A 27358-nucleotide genomic window follows, 5' to 3' on the forward strand; every position below is an offset into this window, starting at 1 on the left:
TGTGCACAAATTACGTGTTACCTAGCATTATGTAATGAATAAAGCTTGATATTTTGTGCCCTTCTTACCTTAGTACCTGTTTCATGACAAATGACGTTTTGCGGAACGCGCGGCGCTGGTAGTGCGGCAGCCATCTTCGTTTAACTTGGCGTGTTCCATTTAACGAATATCTCGATTTAACGAAAAAAAGAGTCAGCATTTACAAATTCGTTATATAGAGGTTCAACTGTATTTTGAACAGGAACTTTGGAAACTACTCTTCCCTGGAAGCCCCCTGCCTGCACATTTTTTAAAAAACATATTCGTATTGGTCGAACGACATGTTTGGACCATTTGGCCCTAATAGTAACGTTATTTCCTTGCTCTAACCTGTATCCTTCAATAATGTTTGCAAAAATTCAGGAAAACGTCATTCTGAAACGTGTGCTCTTTGTGTCCATCGCAATGTAAAATTACACTTTCTCGGTCAACCTGCATATTACCTTGTCTACTAAATAAATCCTAACCAGCCCACCTGCTACTTCATAATAATACGACACAAAGATAATTCCTGCCCGAAGATAGCCAATAAATGACGAGCCAACAGCCAATAAATGACGAGCTTTAGTTGCACAGTTCGACTGATGTATCATAAACTTCTACGAACACCATCCTCTTCATGGAAGTTGATGAGTGTCACTGTATTTTCTGAATTCTGCCAGTTTCTCGGCTATCAAGTCTTCCATTGAAGGTCTGCTGGGACCAGTGTTGTTAGACGTGTTGCTATATTCTGTTGCACCACGAGCAAAGTTTCTATACTTCTGCGATGAGGTGTTTGCTGAGTAGGATGATGGTGGGGCAAACTCATCTATTCTTTCCTCTCGGTGCTGTTCAACCCAGTCTCTCTGGGAAACTGCAAGATTATAAATATACAAAATTACACAGCCAAACATCATGTAAATTATGCTTGCGGCATTTACAATACAGCAAGCAGGTTTTGCACATTTCGAATGGTGATTAAACGCATGAAGTTGGTAAACTGCAACCAATGTGATACTGAATGCACTACTTTTACAACTGTAAAAAAGTGCAAAGAGTACAGGAGAGTCAGTCAAGTAATGCCAAGATTCTCTTGGGCAGTACAAATCATAGTTGAGCCTTTGCTGGCGGCCTCCACATACATATGCATTCTAGTTGGGAATCAAAAGCTTTAATGTATTTTCTCAACATATGTAACTAGTGTTGGGAATCCGGGGTCATTTTTTCAATATCAGGATTGTGGTGTTGTTCTTGACAAATCCTGGCACCTCAGGATGAGATTTCAGGACTGAGGTCAAAAGTGAGACATACACAATATTTGTGCACTAACTCTGATGTTTCCTGCGGATTTTTTTACGTGTTTGCTCGGTGCTCGGTGCTCTGTCTAATCCATGTCTATCGAAACATTTGGCGTAACTTAATGCTTTCTATTCTGCTTTGGTATGAGAGACTCTTATAAAAAGGCTTCTTTACATTCTCCTCAAATGAGAGGTTGCTTTTTGCACGGTCGCCATGTGTGCCGCCACTCAGCTTATTTAATACTGGAGGGAACCATGATTCGACGTGCAAAAGTGAACCATTCAAGCGTCAAAACTTTGCAAGCAGCAGGAAATGGCTGCTTAATGTCGACAAAAAAGCTCACTGTTTCAACTCCACGAACGAGTGCCTCATGTTACGTTGAAAGAGATGCGTGTTTAGACATTTTGTAGAGGCCCCATAAGTTTTCAGTATTTTGCTACACACCTTGGACTTGGCATCAAGTCTATCTTCGGCACACAATAAGTAAAACCACGTGCTCATTGAATCGGCTGACTTCTGCTTGAAGTCACATTTCTTTGTTTGTGAGCAAAGCCATCGTGTGTCTACTACCTTACTATTTTTTTTTCTCAGTCTCTGAAATTTCATCATAAAGGTCTCAGTCGTTTGACTGTAATACGGTATCTGTGTTCACCGTAGAACTCAAAGATTATCCAATGGATGCAGCACTGCAGCATATCAGCCCACATTAAGACGCGGTGCAAGTATGTGTCAGTTGCAGTCCCATAGAGAATTGTTTATGTAATTCTCTCTTTCATTTTTGCTCCTGAGTTACATAGAGCGTGAAGGCAACCTGGAAAAATAGCTCGCAAATTCAAAGTACCAGTTGAACCTCTATATAATAAATTTGTAAATGTTCCTCTTTGTTCAGTTAAATAGAGAAATTCCTTAAATGGAACACGCCGAGTGAAACTAAGATGGCCGCCGTCCCTACCTGCACGACACGTACCACAAAACACCATTTGTCATAAAACAGGCTTCAAGCCATGAAGGGCACAAGATATCTTTATTCATCACATAACACTAGGTAATACGTAATTTATGCACAATATCACTCTGAGCGTTCATAACTTTCGTAACTCCAGATGGCCTCTACTGCTTTCTCCTGCGCGCTCGAGTATAGATATTTCATGGTTGGTCCACTTGCACTCATGACACACATGATGCACAGTTCCGGAAAGAATGAGAGTATACCGCCGTTGAATACCGAAAAGAACGAGAAATGGGTACATATCACGTAGACGTCTGCGCCGATGGAACTTTGGCCTGTGGCGGCGTCATGCCCATTTTACCACCGTCGACGTCAGCGGCGCGAGCAAAAACAAGTAAAGAAACGGCACAAAACTGCGACCTACTGTCATCGGCATCAACAAAAGCAAATCAGACATCGTGAGAGGCCAGCAATGTGCATTTTTGTTTTGGAAAACAGGTGCAAAGAGGCCCTCACGCCAGTTTCGAAACTGCGTTGGTTACTGAGAAACTGCTGGTGGCGGTGCACGTCTCCACACTCTTTTTACGGGTGCCTACAGCATATGACAACTGCAGTAGGTTAAAAAGCGATAAAAACCTGTTCCGGGTGCGAGCCGCTGTTCAAAAACACAAAAGTGATGTTTAAAAGTCATAAGTTAGGTGTTCTTCTTTATAAGGAAGCCTTGTTGATAAAACAGGCTGGAGATAGTTGCATTAGCATGCCTTCCGTGTTGGTAACGGATACAATCCAGCAATTCATTGATAACTAACGCGAATTCTGTTTCGGGGGGGCATTTACCTGGTGCCTTGTTTGCGTGATATCTTTTTGATAACTTTGTGATAATTTGTGATTACAGCATGACGGCCTTGGCTGCCACTAGGGGTCGGGTGTGCAGTTGGTGTATTTAAGATGTGTCCCTGCCATTAAAGTTGTTTGTCAGTCAGTGCTTCATCTGTGTTGTCTCTTTGTGTCCCCTGCACCGGGGTTTTATCGCTTTTAGACAACTGCAGTAACCAACGAAACTCCTGTGGAGACAATGGAGAGGGGGATATTTCTCCTCCTCTTCTTTGTGGTGAAGGGGAAAGACGTGTGCAGAAGGCTTTCGTCCCCCAGCGACTTCATTTAAAAAAGTCAACTAAACGAATATATTTCGTTAAATCGAGCACAAATATACATTAGCATCTACGGGGACGCGTACAACCAATGGAAATTCTTCGTTAAACGGAGGATTTCGTTAAATCGACAATTGTTATTGACAAGTTCAACTGTATAGCAATCACTCATTTCACAACAGGCAGCCAGTGATACAAGTGAAAACGAGCCTATAATAAAAAAAAAAGCAGCCGCAGACCGATTATGACATGAAAAAGCAACAATGAAAAGGCCTGTTTCGACATATAGCCGCACGCTAATATAGCGCTACAAAACAGCATGCAAAACAGCAGCGCCAGCAGCAGGAAGCCAGCTTTGCCAGCAGCAAAACAGCAGCGCCCACTGTTATTGGACGGTTAACACTTGCAATGCGGCGCTAATGCCATAACTTAGCAGAAATTCGGTGATCGCTTCCAGTCTCTCCCATCATGGCACCTCCAGAGTTCGACAACATGCGGAGGAACGAGTTCGATCAACTGACTGCACGAAAAATTCCCGGACATTTTGAATGAGACACTCGGCGGCTCCAATGCGGTCGCCATGCCGTGAAATACGAAAGAAAAAACAACTCCACGACTTCCTCGACGTCATCGTTGAAGGGATTCCTCATTGGCCAAAACGAATGTAGCGCTAATATTAGCGCTGAAAAAGTTGACACGAGCTCAACTCTAGCAAGCACTCATATTTAGCGGTTTGGAGCACTGCGAGGAGAAAAATATTGCGCTATCTTATAGCTAGAGCCTGAAGTTTTAGGGCTTTACCCGATTCTTCCCCGAATTTGCACCCCGAATTGAAGGTTGCCACTTTAGGGTGAAACCCAATTTTTACCCGGCAAATTGCCCTCACTGGGATCTCTGTAGGAATGCACAAACTTACTTATTTGGCAGAAAAATGCAGTTCCATCACTGTTTGTACCAAACCACTACTGTTAGTTTGAGTAACTGAGCCCGATTTCTCCTCTAATTTAGCATACTGGAAGTTTTTCACCCGAATTCGCATGAATTTAGTGCGCATATTTATTTACCCGATTTTTGCCCCCCGAATATAGAAAAAAATATTTCCCGAAAACTTCAGGCTCTACTTATAGCACTATATAACAAATCGCTATATGTCGGAACTGCCCTTAAGGCACTCAAAAATAATAAGCAAGTAAACAGGTCTACGTAGGAGGCTGCACAAGGTAGTGCTTTCCTTTGTAACTGATAATACCAGCACAAGTGGAATGTCACCCCTGCCACTCAGGGAAAGGAAGCAGCTGGGTTTTCTTACAACAGTAACATTAATTGCAGAAAGGCTCAATCTCTCGGCCACAAAGCCACAGAGCATATTTTGCAATGAAAATTTTGTAGCATACGTAGCAATAAGTTGCGAGGTTTTACTATTTTAAAAACATCCGCATTTTAACAAAAATTTCACTATTCACAATTCCCTAGTTTTTTTTGTTAGGTCTATCGCTTTACGGAGGATTGGCTTTAACTTGTGTACTTACTCTTTCTTTTATACTGGGGCCGGTTGACTGTCTCTGCCAGATTTTTCCCCTCGTCCCACGGTCGTACCTCTGGCACCTTCCATGCCTCAGTTTTCTCTTCTTCTTTAGACGCTGCATTATTGTCCTCTTTTTCTTCACCTTCACTCGCAGATCCTGTTCCGTAACACAATCTTAGTATGATAAAACAGCACGAACAATAGCAAACTACAAAGTTAGATAAAAACCAAAAAGCTAAAGATGAGTAAATTTCCTACATCAAAACACATTAAATAGGGTCTCGGTTTTATGCTCTTTGAAACATCGGGAGTTAAAAATCTGGTTTTTGTTTCAGAAGCCGACAAGCAGGGTAAAATAAGGTAATATGAGGTGGAAGAGCAGATTTTTTGAAAAAAAAAAAAAAAGAGCATATCGCATTGAACACAAGATATGAAACAGCCATGCTGCTGAGTGTGCACTATGCAGCGTAGTCCAGTGCCTGTATCGGTGGCTGAACTGGCGCTTTGCCAAGTTAGTTTTCAGGTTTTACCCGAGGCGACCATGATGCCAATTGGGGAAAATCAGGTTCTACACTAAAACCCAAGGCCTACACGCCAACAGGGAACATGCCAAAACTAAAGTGTTGAGCTGTAATACAGTCAAACTCCTTTATAGCGAACACCTTTTTAACGAAAATACCACTACAGCAAATTTTTTTTGCGGTCCCGCTGGAGCCTATAGGTCCAATAATGGACATCCTTTGTAACGAAAATTCCTTTACTGCGAATTTTTTTTGCTGTCCCCTGAGCTTTGTTGTAAAGGGGTTTGACTGTAGATGCAGTGTGACGTGTAAGCACTAGAGCTGTGCAGCTGTAATATTTCCTATGAACAATCAATGATGGATCATGTCATTGGTCAAAGATCCATTTATATGTGTAACCATGATTGACATGTGTTTCATAATGATTCAGGTATTCAAGCTATCAAAAGAGATATCAAGTCGACAGGCAAGGCAGGTCGTAAATGACAGATAGGTAGGGTTCCAGGTTTTTGGAGTTAATATTTGGCATCTTCGGAGGATGTTTTTCGAGGATTCGGAGTTTCTCGTTTTTTATTTATCGTATCTCCGTTAATATTGGGAGTTTGGAGAAAAAGCTACAGCTGTGAAACAAAATATTTAGAAAAAGAATGAGACGCTGCCTCCCCAAAACGCTCACTGTCATGTCACGCTGCGCAACTAGAGCATAGAAAAGCAAGTCTGGAGTAGTGCCTCAGCTTTTTCCTTTCACCACCACGATGGCTATTGGCCAAATCTGTACACGTAACCATGAGCCCCCATATCCCTTCCAGGCTTGGAGAAGTGCTCGTAGTTTGTGAATTAGTTGTTGCATTTACCCATATTATATACATATTCTCGAAGTTCTGTATGTCATGTAAAAAAAAAAAAAGTTTTCTCAGATGATCACCATGTAATACACAATTAAGAATAATGAGACAGTATATTCGAAGCTTATACTCACAAAAACATGTGAACCAATGGGGGAAAGTTTGTGCACATTACTCGCAACACGGAAGAGTTGTATAATTTCATTTTCGGTTTCAATTTGTGGTAGTCAGCGATATATAACAGAATCATAGTCACGCGCAATAACGGCGATGTTTGAGGAGTGGGACCTTACGATATTTCGACATAGGTAGCTTCTCCAACTCCGGCGCCGTGTGACCGCGTGTTAAAACTGCCAACGAGGACGACAATAATGCTGCAAAGTCATTTACAACTGTACTAACTCTTGTTACAGATGATAGCAAGGCACACATGGCCTCAAGCCCGACCCACATGGAGAGACATTGCTCGTGAATCGTGCGCTGCTACGTGGCTGTTTGGGGTGGAAGCATTTCTCCTGGCTCAGTCATTATTCAGCTGCTCCTTCTATCCCCAATTCTCTGGGAGAACTGGCAGAATTGATTTAGAGTGCCAAAGGGACAGGGCGCTGACCCCCACTGACTGGCGAACCAGAACGAGTTCCCCCTGTAGCGTCATTGGTGACGTGGCATCAATACCCAGAGTGGCGAGTTAATGGTGAATCCGCGGAGCCATGTTTATGCGAGTTTTTTTTCTGGGAAACGAATTGCACACATCCGTACCTTTCGTGCTAATCGGTAAAATGACACACACACTTTCATTAGATGTCTTAATCTGAATTTTCTTTTTGATGGCCCTCTGTACTCCTTCAAGTATACTGTAATTGTTGTGTTCCAATTTTCCCCCTCATATTGAATGCACCCTTTCAATGGCACTATCTTTCTGGGCAAAAAATGTGCATGCTATAAACTTGTAAATGCGGTACTTATGTTCTCTTCAGACTACGCAAAGACTACAGAATACATAGATGTAATGTGACAGTTTGTTGAGCAGTACATACTGTAACTGCAAAATGTGAGAGTGAGTGAGAGAGAAAGATTATGCGTTTAATGGCACAAAGGCAACAAAGGCCAAAGAGCACCAAAACTATGGTGAGTGTGTGGGAGATGATGATGGGAGAGATGATGTGGGAGATATGTGGGACGATAACAACAAGTAATAATAACAAGTGAGTGTGGCAGTTAAGAGCTATCTACAAGTATGAGTGATGAGAGATTTGCACGATGATCAAGTTGGGTGACACAGGCTAAAAGCGGAGCAATGCTGAACATCTACGTCTGACTAAGTAGCCCACAAATTTGATGACATTATCAAACGGCACAAGGTGAGTGTCACCCAGTAGAAGGGCTGGGTGGAGTGGGACATGGTATCTGTAGAATGCGGTGAAATACTGTTGGCGTTGGTGTTCGAAGTGAGGGCAGGATGCCAGTATGTGCAAGACAGTCAAGCTGTCACCGCAGTGCGCGCAAGCTGGCGGATCCTGACCTCTGAGTAGGTGGTGATGTGTGAGAGCCATGTGTGCCCTATCCTCAATCTCGCATAAAGAACTTCGGAGGATCTGTTGATGTGTTCAGTCCAATGCGGGGGGAAAACGTGTGGCTGTGTGAGGTGTAGCTCGTTATTTTCTTTCATGTCCCACTCCTGCTGCCACTGTGTGTAGACAGCTCTCTTTAACACTGGCAGGATGTCTTGGTAGAGTAGTCCTAGAGCTGACTCCTCCTGTGCCAATGCTCACCGAGCCGCAAAATGTAGATGCAGCTTCTCCAGTACAGTATCTGTCACTTTGTGCAAGTCTACCGATAAATGCTGCAGTGCTTTGCTGCCAGTAAGAGAAGGCAACTATGGAAATACACCGTACCTTTTGTGTCTTCAGTTTCCTCAATTTTAATGTTCTTCTTCTGCCGAATTCTTGCCAGACGTGATTCCAGGACAGCTTTGCGTTTTTCTTTCATTCTTGCAGATGCTTCCTTCTGCTTGACAGTCTGCGGGTGAGAAGAAATACACTCACAATTATAATAACTGGCTACCACTTTCTTTACAGATTCCTTGTCAACATTAAAATGCTAAAATATCAAATGAAGTAGAGGTGAATTTTATTTTATTTAGATGTTAAATCACGCATTCCATTCAGGAGTGGTTTTCATCATAAATAACCCACGAATACTACGAGAAACTTTGAAACTGTGCGGAAAACGCTGTAGGGCTTCAGCAGCCGGACATGCCATTGAAGGCGATGTTGTAGTATAGAGACGCATTGCCCGAATATCTGCGTGAGGCCTTCAACTGGGCGAAATTCTGTTGTTTTCATTGGTGTGTAGCTCCAGACCTCTGTTTACCATGCCACTGCATGTGAAGCCTGAGCAACTCACTCATATCACAAATGTGTAGGTGTGTTTTTTTTTCTCCTTTTTTTTTTTTTCAGCTTAGATTACCTCTTGGCAATTACTTTTTGCATCGCTATAGTTTGGAGTTATCAGCACCAGTTATCAGCAATATAGTTTGGAATCATGGACGCATACGATGACAGCTATGGTCGAGTAGACAATAGTTTCTCCACTGCCAGCATTGTGCAACCAATGCTGAAACTGCACATTGAAAATACCAACCAGAATGATGACACTGGTGCAAAATCATATGAAACTGCATTCACAGTTGTTACAGATGATAGCAAAGCTTGTGGCCTCAGACGAAAAAGAAAAGAAGCGCCAGATGTCACTGAAACTATCATGTGCGTCCAGCCTCGTCGAGGGACGTGGTTTTAAGCGCGGGGTCCATGCATTGCTGTCAGGAACACCACCATCATGAGTGATAGTTCCAAGCCTATATGACGAATGTGGAAGGAATTGCCAGTGCAAGAACACTCTCTGCAATTTCTTAGACAAAGTACGGCCAAAATGAGTATTTAAAGAGATTGAAACATTTATTTTACTGAAAAACAAGCTTTCGGACAGAGTCCCTCCTTCATCATGTGCGATTAGGACTAGAAGCTTTTTTTTCAGTAAAATAAATGTTTGAATCTCTTTAAATACATATTTTATTCACTTGTGAGTGCTAGACTTCTCCCAAAGTACGGCCATCAGTTTAGTGCCCTTTTAAGGGGAGAGCCTCAGGATGATTCCTTATCTATAGGGGTGTGCGAATATTCGAGTTCTCGAATTCGAATCGAATATCAAATGCTCGAATTATTCGATTCGCGACTCGAATATCCAATGTTCGATTTTTCGAATATTCGGCTATTCCACGAATATAAACGACACAACCTGAAAGTGGGCTTCACCTGATGCTTCTGTGCCTGAGGTGAAGCCTGCTCTACGGAATTGCCCTTGCTGCATGAGCAACACAGGCGGAACAGTGTTTAGTTTAAGATAACGTTATCCAAACTTAGTTTTGTATACATCGGCTGTGGAAGGGGCGGCGTCCCTCCCACATGCAGTTTAGCGGTGCCGACGAGGAACTTTGATTTGATGTCTGTGAGGTTGCCTTTAAAAAGTTAGGACTCTGGAATAATGACTACAGCCCACGAACAAGAAGGGTGTCCTAAAGATGTCCTTTACGTCTAAAATTTCGGTAGTGCATTTTCCTAGGGCGAGTGCAAAGAAACTACAGGGTGTTCATGGGCAAAGCTGAGGCAGGATGCCAATTCGTTTGTTTCACAAATGGCCTGTGGTTGTCTGAAACAATTACAGCCCCATCCGTATAACATGCTACTGCTTGACAAAAAATTTTTGAAATGAAGGTAACCACTCCAGTACTCCAGTAAGAGTGGGCTCACCTGAAAAGCAGGAAGCAGTCTCGCGTAAAATTAAAGAGTAGGGGCTTTTAGCAGAAGAATTGCACGTCTCTCTTGTGACAGTTAATGCCAGAAAAATTACACTAAAGCCATGGGCTACAAAATGGAAACTTTTAGTGCGAAAGTCGCATGTTGTAAATTTTGCACCAATATTCGATATTCGATTCGGTATTTGGATCTTTTTCCTCCATTCGATTCGATATTCGATTTCACTTAAAATATTCGGATTCGCACACCCCTACTTATCTATTCTTTCTACCCTTCTACGGTATCGATAGTTTTTAAGAAATGTGGAAAATTCTGGGGTATTCAAGGACCAGTGGAAAATATGGGACATTCTTGCAGTTCATCCTCCAAGGTTTTCCCAAGCACATTTATCTCAGTCATCTCCTTCTATGAAACCCTTACCTGGTCTCTCAACTTATTGAGCAGCTCCAGTTGTTTCTTACGTTCTGCTGCATCGCCAGAAAGGTCGTAGAAACCTACACCATGCTCTCTGGCCTCTGCAAGTGCACAATAAACAATTATGTAATAAGAGCGAGACAAAAGAGAAAAATTTGCAAGAATATACGTGGGACAATTGATATTGAAAAGCCATGGCAGTTGCGTGTCTTGTAGTTGCATTAATAGTGAAAATCACTGCTTCTAGATGCTGTCTAAATCCAAAGAATACAGCGTACAATTTTAATGCACTGCCACATTGCACAGAAACAATTATAGATAGGGCCTGACTTTTTCGGGTTTTATTTTTGGCCAAATTCGGGGGGTAAATATCGGGTGATATTTTTCATTTGAAAATTCGGGTGTATTCGGGTTAAATCCCGTTACGGCATATTCTGTCGTCAGGAATTCGGGTGTATTCGGGTGATTTTTTCTTGTTTAATAAAAATTTGTCTTAACATGGAACTAATGTTTAGCAATGTTATCAAACTTTATTTTAATGCACGCTTATGAGTGTGCCACGCGACCCGGATGTTTTCGGGTAGATTCGGGTTAAACCCAAATTTTACAGATTTCGTTCGGGGGGTAAATATCGGGCGGATACGGGTTTAACCCTAAAAAGTCAGGCCCTAATTATAGATGATCCAAATGGTGCACATGCTCAAACAGCCCAAAGTCAAACAGCAAATCATGACATGCAAGGTGTGAGTGACGAAAAACCAAAAGGGACGCATAATACAAAAGTCATATGTCTGTGTCAGACCTGCACCTACCCGACACATTGTTGGACACTGCTTCAGTTTCTTCACATACAATGGTTTCACTTCACTGACTGGCTGATACAGCCTGTCTCAAGAACGCGTTTGGCACTGGGCCTCTGCCCATTGTTGCTTGTCACCACACGAAACAAGCTGGTAATGTTACTCGATCAGGGGTCGGGAACCTTTACAATCCTAAGGACTACCACTAATCCCTCCACCTTGTCGAGTTTTTCCAGTGGCCGCAGAATGTATTTGGAACCATTTCAGAGGAAATCTAAATTAGCTTGCCACAATTATTAAATGGTCGAACAAGCTAAAAATTTTTTCAACTATGTGTTACTTTTTAAACGTAATGTACCGAAAGGTCACATTTTCCATGGCTCGTTGCATTCACAAAATTATGGTAAGAGAGTACGAGAAACACCTTTTGTTAACTTTATTAAGAGTGGGAAAGGCAACACAGAGCGTGTGCCTTTGCCTGAGGAATTCAGTTGCCATGCCGCGCCCTCTGCCAATCTATCCCAGTCTTGGATAACCTCTCCTCAAGTCCATAACCAACAACTCTTAAGCACACTGGAATACTTGTCGCATGCTTGGTCTGCGCTGGGCCACAAACGGCCTGCGGGTTTAAGACCCCAGTACTAGACCAACGGTGCGTTAATTATGCCACTAGTTTTCAACCCATTCAGTTTGTTCACAATCTATCATTGTCCATTAATTCGCGTCAACAGAGTGGTAAGTGTTGCATCACGTCAACAGGATGAACAACAGGTCTCTCTCGATTTAGGTAAGGTTTCTGACAAGGGGTCACATCCCAAGTTATTACGTAAATTGCACCATATATATTTAACAAAATGAAGAATTTATAGGTTTTCTTTCGTACTATCTAAATAAGCCCCTCCAGTTTGTTTGGTTTAACAAAACATCATCTACTCAGTTGCCTGTTCATTCAGGGGTCACTCAGGGATCCATTTTTAGAGCCTTTGTTGTTGTTTATTCACACCATTTCAGCCAGGAGTGCCATTCAATTCCAAAAGTTTCAATTTTTCTTCTTCAAACAAACTTCACTACCAATCGACCCCGAGAACAACAGGAATCATACCTGATCTACAAATTCCAGTCTGCCATAAACGAAGACCCTGGTGTACTGTCAACAATAATGAGTCTAACTACATAGATAAGGTACTGCTTCGTTTTTCTTTTTGTTTCAGCTGGGGTCCTGACAATGCCCCCCTCCCCGATTCCAAGGACGATGACATCCCCCAGACTTGACACAACATTCCTGGGCAACCTACTGACAGCTGCAAGGTGGCAGGGACCTCCCGATCCTGACGTCATTTTAGACACGTGCAAAAGCTCCAAACATTCATTGTCACCCCTTAGTCCTGACGAAGTTGCAATGAGTTGGATCTATAAGGTGTCACGAGCAAAGTTGAGCCTATTTTGTACTTTGTATTGCCCTTCCTTCTGCTGCAATTTCTATGCCAGATGTACTCTACATAAATAAATAAATAAAGCATCAAGACTAAGAAGGCCAAGTTGGGGGTAACATTAATTATTAACTACACAAGCGTGTCAATTGTGAGACCTGCACTGAAATGATATGCACGCCGCAGCTTTAGCTCATACTACTAGAGAATACCTCACAGCTATTGGCATACCGGAAAATATAGGTTTCATGACGGAACGGATGTCAGCTAGACGGCTCTGCTCTCACTTAGGAAATAAGCAAGAAATACAGACCTTGGAATCGCACATCTCCATAGTGGATATCTCCCTTGAATGCATTCTCTGCTTCCTTGGCTTCCCACTCTTCGCGGAGATGCTCTCGGGTTGCCTCAAAAGCCAGGAACTGTGCAGTTCTTTCGGGTACATCACCTTCGACAGTACTGAAAAAAGAACGACGTTACAGTTATTTAGTGTGGTTCCAGCAACTGTTTGCATAAAGTGTTCCCTGCTCAGAGGGAAGACTGATATGAAGGTGTTTCAATTGACAACAGTTCCATATTAACTGGCCCCTCGGTTCCTGCGGTGGAAAATTTACTTTTCCACAAAGTGGAATATACCCTACAGACAAGTGGGTAAAAGAAAAAGACAATCCCAAGACTGCGCACAGACTGATCCCACATCGTTTCTTTCGTAACTTTTCAATGCACAAAAAAGAAAAAAAAAAAAAACACAGACCGAACTCTGTTAATCTCTCGCTGGGCGTTGCTGTCATTGCATTTCCTTTCGTCACAGGACGTAAGTGCATTATCAGTGGTGTCAGGCATTGCGATCGTGACTGATCGGTTTTAGCCCTAGAAAATGTCGCAGGCTGATTGAAATCCTTACATAATTCTGCGAGATATCGAATATATTCTAAGAGAAATGAAAAATTCTGACAGAAACAGCAGGTTCCAAGAGACGGGGGCAATTCCGCAAAATTTTGAAGAGAGCTTCACTGATAGCCATTCTGAGAACATGGGCACAACTACAATCAAAGACACAGCTCAGGCTACTGCTTTGTTGAGGAGTTCTCTCTCACATGGTGACACAGATAAAAGAAAAGAACAGAGCAGTGATTTTCATAATATTGTGTCTCGGGCTCACTTTACCCTTGCAACAGCCACAACTGAGAAATACGTTTCAGTTTGTGCAGTAGTACAGAATAAATCACGTTTGTTTTGAACTGTATTTCTGTGAAATGCACATTCTTTGTGCAATAGAACTGCTGTCTAATGCAGAAACAGAATCTCAATAAAAATTAGTCTAAGTGTCCAATTAAAACAGAACACATGCTGGCTGTTTCGTTAGCTCGAGTATAACATAAGACACTTACCCAGCTTTTCCGGTGAGGTGCTCATCACTTGCAATTAGCTCAGGAAGGTCCTTTCTCAAGCAACGCCTTGATCTCCCCAAAGAATCTGTGTAGTCAATCCTACATGCAAAAAAAACAAAACAAAAGAACATTCTAAACCCACAGATAGTGCGAACTGAACTGAGCCATCAATACAATTAGAGTATGCTATAATTAAGATAAATTACAACATAAAAATTAAAATGACGGAGCTATTAAAAGATACGAATTATGCGAATGAAAAGCAAGCAATGCAGTGGCAGCATCGTGCGGAAGAATACCAATGTATAACAGAGCTAGATTCGAAACCTAAATCTGATTAAAGTGGCTTATACTACTTCTATAAGAAACACAGCCCTACCAGTCTTCCTCAGTACCAGACAGCTTCTTATCCAGCTCCTCATAATTAGCTGATGGCATGTTGCTCTCTTTCTCTGCCTTTGCCTCTTCCTCGGACACACTGCATTCCATCTGCACTTTTTTATCCTTTATGAAGTCCACGGCCTTCTGTTGAAAGTTCACCATGTACAGCTCATTCTGCTCATCATCTGCAAGAACAAAATATGTACATCATGAAGTAATATAAAAACATGATTGACACAGTCAACACAACATAAAAAAACAGGAGAAAAAAAAAAACACATAAGGAAGTCCCCACAGTGCTGATGAGTCACAACAACTGAATATTTCAGACAAAGATATGATTTCCAGATAATACAATGCAGGAATTACTTGAAAAATTCAGGCATCGTACAGAGACTCTCACTTGCATCTTCAACATCTTCCTAGCAGCGATAATATTTCAAGCTGCACAAGGTGTATAACTTAGCATTGATAAGGAATTTTGATACAGTGCAGATCATGTACAATGTGGCCTTCCTATGGTCTATGTTTGCTTCACATGGGTCACCCCCTAATGCGGAATAAAAAAAATTCCACGTTAGCACCACGAAGCGACTTTGGCCATGGCCAGACATAGACACATGGAGAGAAGCACGACCTTGGAGTAACCTCAAATGAGAACATGCCACGTCCACTTGGCTGTGCTGCTTGTGGATCAACCGAGAGATCGTCAAAGAATTGCGGGAACATCCCCTTTCCACATTTCTTTGTCCAATCAAGGCCGTATGAGGGGAGCTCGAACTTGACACGTAGAGATACAGCTCGCTGAGAGGCATATTCCTTTAGCAGAGGCAGCCTGAGCTATTATGTGAGTAGAGTGGGGTTGCCACCTGTCCAGATTTCACTCGAACAGTTTGGAAATTCAAGGCTTCAATTGGCTGTCCGGGTGAAGCTGATATCCGGAGATAAAATATTAGCCAATGTTGGAGTAAAAATCTTACGGCTCGAGTTTTACGTTTGCGTTATCATCGCCGAAGCTTGATCGATAGCTAGAATGAGCAATCAGAGCTATACGTTGAGCCTAATCTGCGATTGTGCCACATGAAGATACTGTATAATCTTTAATCTATTATCGGAACCCTCCGTACTCAGCGCTCAGCTTTCAAGTCTCAAGAATTTGCCGAGATGTCTCACCGTTTTCTCGTGACGTAAAGCCCCGTAAGTTTGATACAGTCCCTAACAATCCACTTAGTCCAATCCGAGACAAAACAAAAAATTTAGGGCTGCGCAGCACACTAACAGCTCCCCATAGAACCCATATTTTGAGATAGCTCACACGTTCACACCATAGCACTGGGCCCAGTGCAAATTAAATTGACTCGACCAATAAAAATACGACATTATGCATTCCAGCCGGTCAATCAAGGGCATTCCTGCTTGGCTCGCCTTTCAGTGTGTCCTGGCTACACTCGTAACTTGGTACCCTTTATCGTAACTTTAAGCTACGTGTACCTTGTATAGAGATGTAAATTTTAAAATATTGTAGAGGTTACACACCTGATACCTCTATTTAGGGGTTAAAAATGACTTGTGACCTGACACTCTAGCAGCAATATAAGTTACCTCTAACTACCGTAATTTCACGCGTATAAGCCGCACCGCAGATAAGCCGCAGTCAATACGATACGACTGATTTGTGTGACAAAGGAAACCATAGACAAGGCCATAAACCCTGTGGTCCATACTCCGGGATAGGCATAGTGTACAACAAAGGAGGTCAGCTCTAGAGTTCTACCAAGATCGGATTGTGGCATTGTTGGGCGTTTTTCGTGGACTGATGGGTCAGTGGACTTCCAGAAGACGTGAATCACTGTCACCACTTTCGTTAAAGCTGCTTAGAGGAATGCACCAGGAAGATCAATCTACTCGAATGTGGACCCGTCCCTGTTACGCACTGTTCGTGCACCGGCAGGGCAATGCTGTTCCAGAGACACTGCCAACCCTTTCGTTAAAACCGGCGTATAGGAAAATACCAGGAAAAAATAGTCATCAGATAAGCCGCAGAGCGCCCGTGAGAAAAAAAAAATTGTGCGTAAGCCACGGCTAATACGCGTGAAATTGCGGTATAACCCAAATCCAGTCGTCGTAACTTATAAATGTGCCTTTTATAAGGGTGTTGTAACCTCTTAATGAAAGCCGCGTCTGCTTGTTTTCTTTATTTGCAAAGTAACTTTTATAAAAGGTACTGCTCAGAAGTTACTGTGTTCTCGTACTAGCCTCACATTCAATGCAAGAGTTTCAGGGCCCGTGTGCGTTTCCTCATTCGGTCTCTCCTTGTGTATCAAGTGCAGATTGTGTCAAGAATTATGAAGGAAGCGCAATATTAACTAAATGGGAGGTTATTGTGGGCCACTTTACACAGGTCTACCAGATACCGTATGTTCACTACAGATTTTCGATACTTTTGCTTGGCTGTCTAGGCAGTCTAGTTTAGAGCACTGCACCGGCCTGGGCTTACCCGAAAGCCCAAGTCCAGCCCGGGCCTGGCTCGGATTTCAGCCACCAGGCCCGGGCCGGGTATAGGCTTGACAATGCCAGCCATGGTCGACCATGTACGCGAACATATTTCACGAGACTGGACAGCTGAATTTTCACGTTACTTTTTTTCACCATTGGGTATGGGAGATCAGGTATTGTCATCTGAGAACTATCACTTTTTTACATGTGATCATGCTTATTTCGTGAATGGGTCTGGATTTCACTTGTGCACTCAAATACATTTGGGGACGATTGGTGTGTGGGGCGCGCTGAGGGTCCTGCACGAGCATTAATTAGGTTAGGTGTTGGGACATACTTCATTTTCGTGAGGGTCCGGCATGAGGGTCAGTGAGGTTAAGTGTTGGGACATATTTCGTTTTTATGAGAGTCCGGCAAGAGGGCCGGTTAGGTTAGGTGCTCTGACATATATTTCGTTCGCGTGAGAGTTCGAGAAAGAGGAACTAGCACCGGAGCATGTGCAATAGTGCGGCGATGAGCCCCTCTTGAACCACAATGTACATACGCCCACACGCTGCTGTGCGCTGCATTCCAAAGCAAGCAAGCAAGCACCAAGCACAAAGCAGCTTGCTGGCAGAGAAAGCCGCTGCTGCGTTCGAGTGTACCTCCTGACTCTCCACCAATTAGCTGCGTCCTTTTCCTTGCTACGCTGTGCTCTTTAGTAAGTCTAAATATGCCTCCGAACCTCGAGAACAGATAGGCTATTAGCTTAATAAATAAAGACAGTAGAAATACCTGGCATTACTCTTCCAGAGGTCAACTGCTCATAAAGTTTTGCCTTGTGTTCCAGTGCTGCCCTAGAATGCCAATGCAACAATCATTAGATCAGAGAGAAATTAATTGACCAATCACTTGCATGTTAATCAAAACAACAGATTACAAAAATATTCATTGTATTCTCACCAAAGTCCAGACATCACCCGCATTAAGTGCATTAGTTAATTTTGAAGGTGCTTAAGGCAACAGTCCACACCCAATAAAATACCAAGTAAATGTGATATCCCATGCCTTTTTATTCTGCTGATGATCACTGTGCAAAATATTTCAAGTAATTCAAAGCAAAGTATTTCCAGTTAAAGTTTATAACTAGGGATGTGCCAACCGAATCCACGAATCCTAGGCGGGGATTCAAGATTCGGGAATCCGAATCCCGGTGCCCAAAACAGCGAATCGAATCTTTCGAATCCACTGCCGACCACGTTTGTCCGTTTCTTTTTTAAAATTGGCGCTTCCGAAGTCCACCGAAAGCCTCATTGACCGATAGGTGTTTTCCTGTTTGTTTCGTTTACATTGCTCTGGACTGAAAGAGTTCAGGAACGAACAGTTACATTACAAGTTTAAAAGTAATATGGTTTTGCTGTTGATTGTCGGTTTAGCTTTATGGAAATAAATCAGACTCGAGAACTTATGTATTTCTTGTAGTCTACGAACAATATGTTAAATATGTTAAGTAAACTATATGGCTATACTTCCTCCCGAAACTGAAGTGTTATTTCTTTTCATTAAACATAAGTATATCATATTCTGCTTCAAAGCACTCTCCTGTAGAAGTTTTTTTTTTCTTCTTTTTCTCGGCTTTTTAAACTCTTTTTAAAGAAAGGATTCGAAAGATTCGAGATTCGTGGATTCGCAGAACCTTCCTTGGATTCGGATTCGTCCCATCTCTATTTATAACCAATAATTATGCGGTTGTTACATCACTATCAGTAACCTCTGGTTTCTGTTTGGCCAAGCAATCAAGCCACCAATACCAAGACAAAACTTGCTGATTACAACTTTCCATCGTCTTGCTGACTACTTTTACCTTATCTCACAACTGGCCTCAATCACGTGTAGCTCGGCTGCACACTCTCGTGACATCCGCCAAAGAGATGTAGCTCGTGCTTACGTCACCCCAAAGCCGAACCCATCTGTGAATGTGCAAATCTTTTTCTTTGTTTATCTTTAAAACAACGTAGTTCTGTTGAATTAAAGATTGTACATTGCATCAATACATAACTAACAGTGGAATATTTTCTAGTCTCAAGAACCAGCCGACAGCTCCAGGCTGTCCTTTTAAAGGGAAGAACGAAAGGAGCTTTTCTGGTGTGATGTCCGCACACAGTACGGTTGCTAATGCCAGTTCCCTTGCTATGTGTATTTAAAGCACTCTCAGCAGGATTGTCATTCTTAAAGGGGTTGCGACAGGTCGTCCAATGCCATCTCGAATAAATGTAAAAGACGGTTCTTTGCACAGATATGAACCTGCAGTGAAAGTTTCACAGCGAAAAGAGTAATACAAGCTGAGAAAATGTGCACCAGGAATACTGAAACTGATGCGGCCCTGACATCACAGAACTCGCTGCCACCAGTGAGGTGGCAGACAAGAAGTCACATGTTTACAGCTGCAAATGGGAATGGGAGCAGCTCAGAGCTCTGTGACATCTGCGCTTCGCTTGGGAGTCTGTACGAGGGCTTGTAGTATCTCACTAAGTACGACACAATGAAGAATATCTTTTTTTTCCTTAGTATTCTATCACGCAGTACAATGCGTCCATGATGTAATGAACCACATGTATGAAAGTGTCACAACCCCCTTGAGGTAGCACAGAAGTCGTTTTTAACACCCTGTTTTCTCCATATGATGTGCCATGCGGTGCACCATGCACCATGCCAAGTAATTCACACCACAGACTCATAATTATCGCAGAAATTGAATTTAAAGTACGCAGCAAAGAATGACCATGCGCAACAGCTGTGGAGACCATTACCAGCTCCGTGATCTGCCTGGAACCTCGCACTGACACTACAAGGATCATGTTCTTTGATTGGTCCAGAGAAATGTTGTCTGCTATTCGGCTGTTTGGAGTTCTAAAAAAGCACTGCTCCTGGCTCAGTCATGATTGGGCCGCTCCTTCTATCCCCAATTCTCCAGGAGAACTGGCAAAACTGGTTTACAACAGCAAAGAGACAAGGTACTGACCCACACTGACCAACAAACCAGAACGAGTTCTCCCTGTAACATCATCGGTGACGTGGCATCGTATCTTCTCCTCCTCATTATACCTGGAGTGGCGAGTTACAGCCAGGAGGAACGAAAATATACTTGATGTGGTTGTTTGTGAGCTTCTGGAGGAAACTTCTGGTCCTGGGAGCCGTGAAGACATCACTGACTAGGGTTACCAGTCTGGTTACGACGGGTTTCTACGTAGGGCACGATGATGCGATCAACAAAACGAGACATCGTAGCTTAGTTGTTCTAGTGATTCTCCGAATGCCACACGTCCCATCAGTCAGGGAAGGTGACCTAGCTGTGGCACTTTTCTGTTTTACTGGCATAGGTCACGTGAGGCGGTAGCATGTCACAGGACAGCTTTGACTACAGGACGACGGTGATTTCTCTATCGTCGTCTATAGCAACCACCCGACACGAGAAACACCATGCTGTTCCATTGTCCAGGCACTTACTGGTGCCAGCTTTATACCTGTCTGGTCGAAATTTATCACGAGGTTGTTGGTGATGTCGAACTCCTTCGTGAGAGAAGTAACGGTCTCATGAAACTTGTCCCTCACCAAGTGAAAGTCATCTGGAAGCTTTTGCGCTGCTTTTGTTGCCTTTCGTCGAACAAATCCCAATCGCTTAAACAACGATTTTGCCCATGGCTTGTCCAGAACGAGGGTGCCACCGAACTCTGGCAAAAGTGTCGGCTTCTGGGCTCGGACAATTGCTAATGCTGCTGCTAGGCATATTTGCGCATTCACAATTCCACCACACCTTCGGAACTCACGTATGTAAGCCTGGATATCACAGTCTAGTTCTCCAAGCAAAGGCCTGACTCCATGAGAATTTTGTGGAAACTCAGACAGCTCCACATCCGCATCACGGCGGGTACATTGGCTTTTCTTAAAGGAGTCCCTCATTGAGTGCACAGTGATTTCGCTGACTGCCTCGCCAAGTTCCGAAGAAAATTTGCTCATAGGTCCTCAATTGGTTGTTTCTCTTCCCGCTGTCTGTATATATTTCTTGTATGTGAAGTAAAATTTTCAGCTGTGTTTGAGACTTCGTGTTTGTGTCTGTCCCTTTGTGTTCCCTAGTCTTGGGGTTTTTACATTATGCATCATCTTCACCAGCTCGCTTGCATTCCTAGCCATTTTTTCATTGAAAAAAGTAGCCATGCTACTAGTAGTGCCGCTAAGTACAACACTGCCAATCACTGAGTTGTTCAGTATACTGCAGGTTTCTCAAAGAGGACAGCTTTGAGACCAGCGTAATTTCACGCGTATTAGCCATGGTTTATGCAAGATGTTTTATTTTTCTGTGGGTGCTCCGCAGCTACTCTGATGACTGTTTTGACCCGGTATTTTCCCCATACCCCGCTTTTAACGAAAGGGCCGACAGTGTCTCGGGAACAGCACCGCCCTCCCAATGCGTAACAGGGGCACGTCCACATTCGAGCTGACTGACCCTCCTCGTACCTTCACCCAAGAAGTTTCAACGAAACGGGTCTTCTGGAAGACCACTGACCAGTGGATCAAGAAAAAAACATGCAACGAGGGGAACAATACCATCTTAATAGAACACTAGAACTGATCTCCTTTGTTGTACACCGTGCTGACACCGGAACATGCACCACATGGCCATCTCTAGGGTCTCCTTTCTCGGAAGACCCGCAGGAAGGGCCGAATAAGTGATACCCATTTTGATTGATTGATTTTATATCTGTACCACTGGATGACCTGCACAAATCATCTGCATCGTTTTCCCTGCGGCTTATCTGTGGTATGTCTTATACATACACATCAAATTACGATACTTGAGCTAACTGCAGCATCATTTTGTTCTGGTAGATACGTCACAATGTCTATTAACGATAAATATACTTTGATTATATTAAAACTATAATGCAACTAAATCCATTCGAGTACCCCAGTAAACTACTGATAACTCAAACTCCAATATCCAGAGCAGTCTATTTGACTTATGCAGTATTTTGACTTATGCAATCTTGCACAAATATGCAGTCAGTAACAGATGACTGAGAATCTGGTAAGAAGACTTTAGAAAATAACACAAAATGGTGCTTTATTGTATATTCAGGGTGTGTACCAAACTGCAGCCTTCAAATTCCCTGACTTTTCAAGGTTTTAACTGACTATTTCAAGCGAAATCCCTGACAAAAACAAAAGGGAACTTGGTGCCTGCTCATACGTTTTGATACCAGATCCAACATAAAACAGACCATTTATTAAGTATTAGTGAGGCTACCCTACTTTTCTGCGTCAGAGCTTGTCATACTGGTGAACCGCTACTCGTAGTAACGTTGCTGCGGCATCGCCTCTCAACCACCGGTGGGCACTCGCGATTCGCCGCACATCATCACGGCACTTGTCTGCGATTTTCCCTAACATCAGCTGCTTTTTAGCCAAACTCCCTGACAATTCCCTGACTTTTCCAGTCATATCAAAATTCCCTGACCATTCCCTGTTTTCCAGGTTTTCGAGGTTGGTAGACACCCTGATATTACATGGTATGACTACACATGGTAGGCAAAACTGAGCCTTTTCTTACTGCTTCACAAAACAGTTGTGTGCCAACCTTAAAAGTAATCAGGCGTTGTATTTGGCGTTGACATCTTCGCCTTTTAAAGGCAGACACAACTATGTCCGGTTTCCTGCATCCACACTACCCGCAAATGTCTCGGCAACTAGCGTTCATGCCATTCTTGTAATGCCGTCACAGGCCTTTTTATTGCCATTTATGTTTGCCCCATCAAAGAAAACAATGAAACTGTACCTAGATCTTTGTAGGTCCTCATTTTCTTGGGAAATATCTTGAATGTCGTCTTTTTTGGCTCGTTCTTTCGCAGGAGCTTTGGGCCGATCCCATATGGATTTTGAGGACTGAAAGTAATGAGAAAAGCTCAGTATAACTGCTTCCATGACTATATACACAAGAAGGGGACGCATTCCACCAACAGTTGTCTGCGTGTTGCCCATTGAGCATTGCAGGCGTCGCCAGTAGTACCTCCTTCGCTCAAACAATACAAATGACTACCTTACACATTTGTACACTTTATACTGCACTGTTCCTTTAAGAAGAAGAGAAAAATGGCAAAATGCATTACCGCACAAATTGTCTGTTCCTAGTACACGTTTATAGGAAGCATACGCAAGTGCCGGACCATTTTGTTTTGCTTCTGAATCCTAAAGGCAGAATTTAAGGTAAATATGATTGCTGAAAAATTCTCCCAGAATGTTTATCGAAACAACTTTAACGCCCAGGTCTGACACCAGCACCACAACAGCCACATGCTCGCCATCTTCACCAGCTTGCTTGCTTCCTAGCCATTGTTTCATAGCCACTTGTTGCTCTGTTATCTAACTTGCAGTAGAATGCTAGAATTAAGACAATAGTAGTTAGAGCAGATATTAGTTCTCACCTTGTGTTCTAAATTGACTCCTTTCTCTTTGGGGCCTTTTAACCTTTGCTGCTTCAAGGCTTCTTGTTTCCTGAGAAGCTCTGCCTTGAGGTCGATCAGCTGCAATCCCAAATAATCATCATCATTCGAATAGTATGATGTAATACACGAACAAATAAACATTATAGGAATGCACTTTGGTCGAACATGATCTTGGTCGATGAAGGCATCAAAGGCATCAAAAATGATGAAGGCATCAAAACGATGAAGGCATTAAAAATAAAAAATAATAATAATAAATAAACTAAAAAATAAATAAAAAGGTATTGAGCATTTCTTTATGGACATTCTAAAGATGGGCTGCAAAAAGTATTTCATATCTATATAGTCTGCGTTATTGCTTATAATTAGGGTTCTTTTTTTTTTCTTTTCGGGTTAAACTCGATTTTTCACGATATGAGCACCCCGACCCATTTTGGATTACTGCGGAAAGAATCAGGATATTTTACTGTGGAAAGTTAGGATCCCTGCTTATAATTAGGATCCCTAGCTCAGTTGTCTTTGGTTTTTGCCACTAGGTGCACGGATAATAACGTAATTAAGCTACATGCTTTCTCTTCACTAATAAAATTGTGGCTAACAAACAAGAGGGGATGATGGAGAGATTAGTTAAAAACAAAATAAACAAAGCAGTTTCTTATTAGGATTGTCTCGTTTAGGCATTTTTTCAATTAAACTGATTTTATTTACTTCACATATTACACCGGCTGGGAGTCCCAGTAGTATTACAAGCAGAGTGAGTGTGTAGTAAGTGTAGTTTCAAAGTGTCGATTATAGTAAACACATAACACATAGTCAGGCATATTAATACACACTGATACAAAATAACATATATGTGGCAGGACAAAAAAAATGAAGACGTAAGAGATGAGACTAACTATGGGAAAACACATCCAAAAAGCTCAAATTATGATGACAGTTTTTTTATAGATGGTAGTTTATATATGGACAATGATATATGATGATACATAGATAACCTATCCTAGATATATGTAGCATGTCAGTGATAGCAACGTGGCCAAGTACGGACTATTGTGGTATTTCGGATGAAACTTTGGTTACCTCCCCCACCTGGCTACTTGCCATAGGACGACTTGTGCAAATCCAAGGAAAACAAATGACGTCTGCGAAAGTTGTCGCATTTCCCGCCGTCTATCTCGGCACCATTCTTGAATAGTTTTGAAATTAAGAACATTTCAAACTAGTTCCAATCTTGCGATGCGGTCTCACATGTCATGACAACCCATATGTTGTGAGGTTTTGAGGCTTTTTGTTCCCTAGTCTTGGGGCTTTACATTATGCAACCCATATGCATTCGGATTAGTAAACCCTCAAGTATTGCGTTTTCATCTCTCATTTTGCAGTACGCGCAGGTACAGCTTGGGGCAAAAGTTCATGGAACACGGCGTATTTCTTCATCAGAGCGGCCCTCTGCTAGCTATCAGGAAGAGATCAAATTAGAAATTGGTGTCCGGCTATTTCATCCATCTCTTAGCGTGTGTGTCCACTCCTGTTTGCTGCGAGGTTGTCGCTCCATTGGAAAAAATGCGACACCCCGGTGTTCCGTAAACTTTTGTCCCAAGCTGTATGCGATAGGTCCCCTTTCACATGGCTAGCAACTTCAAATGCTGTAGGGGTTACCGAGCTCGCCAGATGGCGCGAAAAGACATCATTGTCATCATCTTCGTCCAATCGCACTGCGAGTTCCGCTGGTTACGACTTCGATAATTTTGCATAATTTCTTTTAGCCCCCCCCCCCTTTTTCAGAATCCTTCTGGATAAACTCCGGTTAAAAGTGTGTAGGAGTTGTTTACAAGAACAATGTTGGTCGTTGGTACTAGAGCCCTGCACCATCCGCGGATGGAAGCGGATATCCGCAAGATACTTGCGGATTCGGATGAAAATTCAGAACTTTCTGCGGTGTGCGGATCGGATGCGGATGGCGCGAGGTCGGATGCGGATCGGATGCGGATACGAAGGCAGCGGATCGGATGCGGATATACCGCGTGCTGGAATTGTTCCACCAGCAATTTATTTGTATTGTGCTGCGACAGCGAGCACATGCTCGGGTTCACCTTTGACCATGCACGGCCAAGACGGGAGAGAAGGCATTCTGGCGTCTCGAACCGCGCGAGCACCGACGAGGTAGCATTCCACACGTTCCAGAAGTCTCTCCATACCATGTTTGTTGAAATGTTTCCCCTTGCTTGTCGTCGTGAGTCGTTCCGTGACAGCATGGAGGCAGCCGAAATTATACCAACATATGCTTCTGGCGGTCTTTACGCGTCCTTCGAAACGTGCGGATTTTCCGGATCGGATGCGGATGGTGCGTTTTGGTCAGCGGATAGGATGTGGATGTAAACTGTTGTGTGTGCTGCGGATGCGGATCGGATGCGGATAACGGTTGCCTGGATGCGGGTCGGATGCGGATGCCAAAAATCTCATCCGCGCAGGGCTCTAGTTGGTACTGCAACCTCATCTCTGGAGAGGGGAGGGGAGCAGCAAGCTTCGATTACAAGAGAATGCGGGATATTTTATTGCACTGCCCTCGCAAAAATCTAAGAAAATGCCTAATGCCCCCTATTAAATGTGTGTTAAGGTATTTATCTTCACCGTCCTATTAAAAAATAACGGGTAACTGTACACGTACAAAACATTGCCTTTTCTGTTCCGATACTGGATTATTTCTAAGGGCTTTCATATCTATCAGCTACAAAGCCACACTTTAATCGTCCTACATTTCGGGTAATTTGAGCCCTCTCTCTATGAAGAACAGTTGATGATCGCAGTCTCTCTACAGTAGATATAGTGTGGGACCTATTCGGTGCAACTTCGGTTGCGCGCAACTGTAGCGGAACCGGGTTGCAGCAAAAAGTTGCATCGTGTGAATTGACCCTTACAGTGCGATGTTCACGTAACAATTACATCTTTAGCAACTCAGGGAGGCCTCACCAACGCTGGTTAGCTTTGAACCAAGATCCAGCTTTGCTATAACTTAAAGTTAACGCTTAATTCCTTTCTGAAGACGTTAGTTGGTGATGTGATGAATGTTTCAGTAACAATAACTCCCTTTAAGAGAAGCGAAGCTAAGCGTTAAATTCAAGTTAATCTCGTTAATCAAGTTGATCTCGGTGTTAATCGTCGTTGGTGAAACCGGGCCTCCAGTTAGTTACAAACGTAGACGTTGACAGAACCCGAATGTACGAAATACGGCTTACTGATGACATGCTGGCTTGCAGTGTTCGCTTTCCAGAATTCATCCTGTCTGCTTGGTCGACAACAAATACGGGACAACCAGAAATATTAATCAGGCAGACAGCCTCCGTTCAACTTAAACTTGCGTCTGGCGCACAGAAAACCGGAAGTCGCATATACTCTAGTAGTGACACACCGTGTTATTCTTTAGAAACGTTTTCAGCTGAAGCACGGCAGAAGTGAAGAGTATTTCGACATGTGACCCAACATTCGGAACACTTCTCATTTATCTAAAGGTAAATCAATTTTGTTGTCCCTTTGACCTCTCAGTAGGTTCTCTTAAGATTCACTCCATTTGACCATCTATTATTTATTTTGCAGACCCTGGTGCAAGTTCAGAATCAGTTCAGTCAGAATTAATCCGAAGGAATTACGCATCGCTCTCAAATGGTTCGTGAGGTAATTGAAATTTACGATCGCACTATATCGACGATGTGCTAAGGCGCTCCCCCATGCGGAGGAACGACGCGCGCTGGGGGATGGCGACGCTCGCGTTTTGCATGGCGTTTTGGAACATTTCAGAGCAGAGCGAACAGGGATCGCGCGGCGACTCAGTAGGACAGTGGGGAAC

General features: G+C 43.0%; 1 protein-coding gene across 1 annotated transcript; it reads right to left on the bottom strand.

The window, feature by feature from the left end:
* Positions 1-585: 585 nt before the first annotated feature.
* Positions 586-26921, bottom strand: LOC135371574 (coiled-coil domain-containing protein 174-like). Its single transcript, XM_064605565.1, has 11 exons — positions 26751-26921; positions 23494-23592; positions 22848-22954; positions 17810-17871; positions 14538-14724; positions 14159-14257; positions 13081-13226; positions 10544-10638; positions 8204-8327; positions 4947-5099; positions 586-892 (listed from the first exon to the last, which is right to left on the bottom strand). Exons 1-11 carry the CDS (start codon positions 26790-26792, stop codon positions 657-659), a joined length of 1350 nt encoding a protein of 449 aa, XP_064461635.1. The 5' UTR covers positions 26793-26921; the 3' UTR covers positions 586-656.
* Positions 26922-27358: the final 437 nt, after the last annotated feature.

This window comes from Ornithodoros turicata, unplaced genomic scaffold (assembly GCF_037126465.1).
Source record: "Ornithodoros turicata isolate Travis unplaced genomic scaffold, ASM3712646v1 Chromosome113, whole genome shotgun sequence".
NCBI lineage: Eukaryota > Metazoa > Arthropoda > Arachnida > Ixodida > Argasidae > Ornithodoros > Ornithodoros turicata.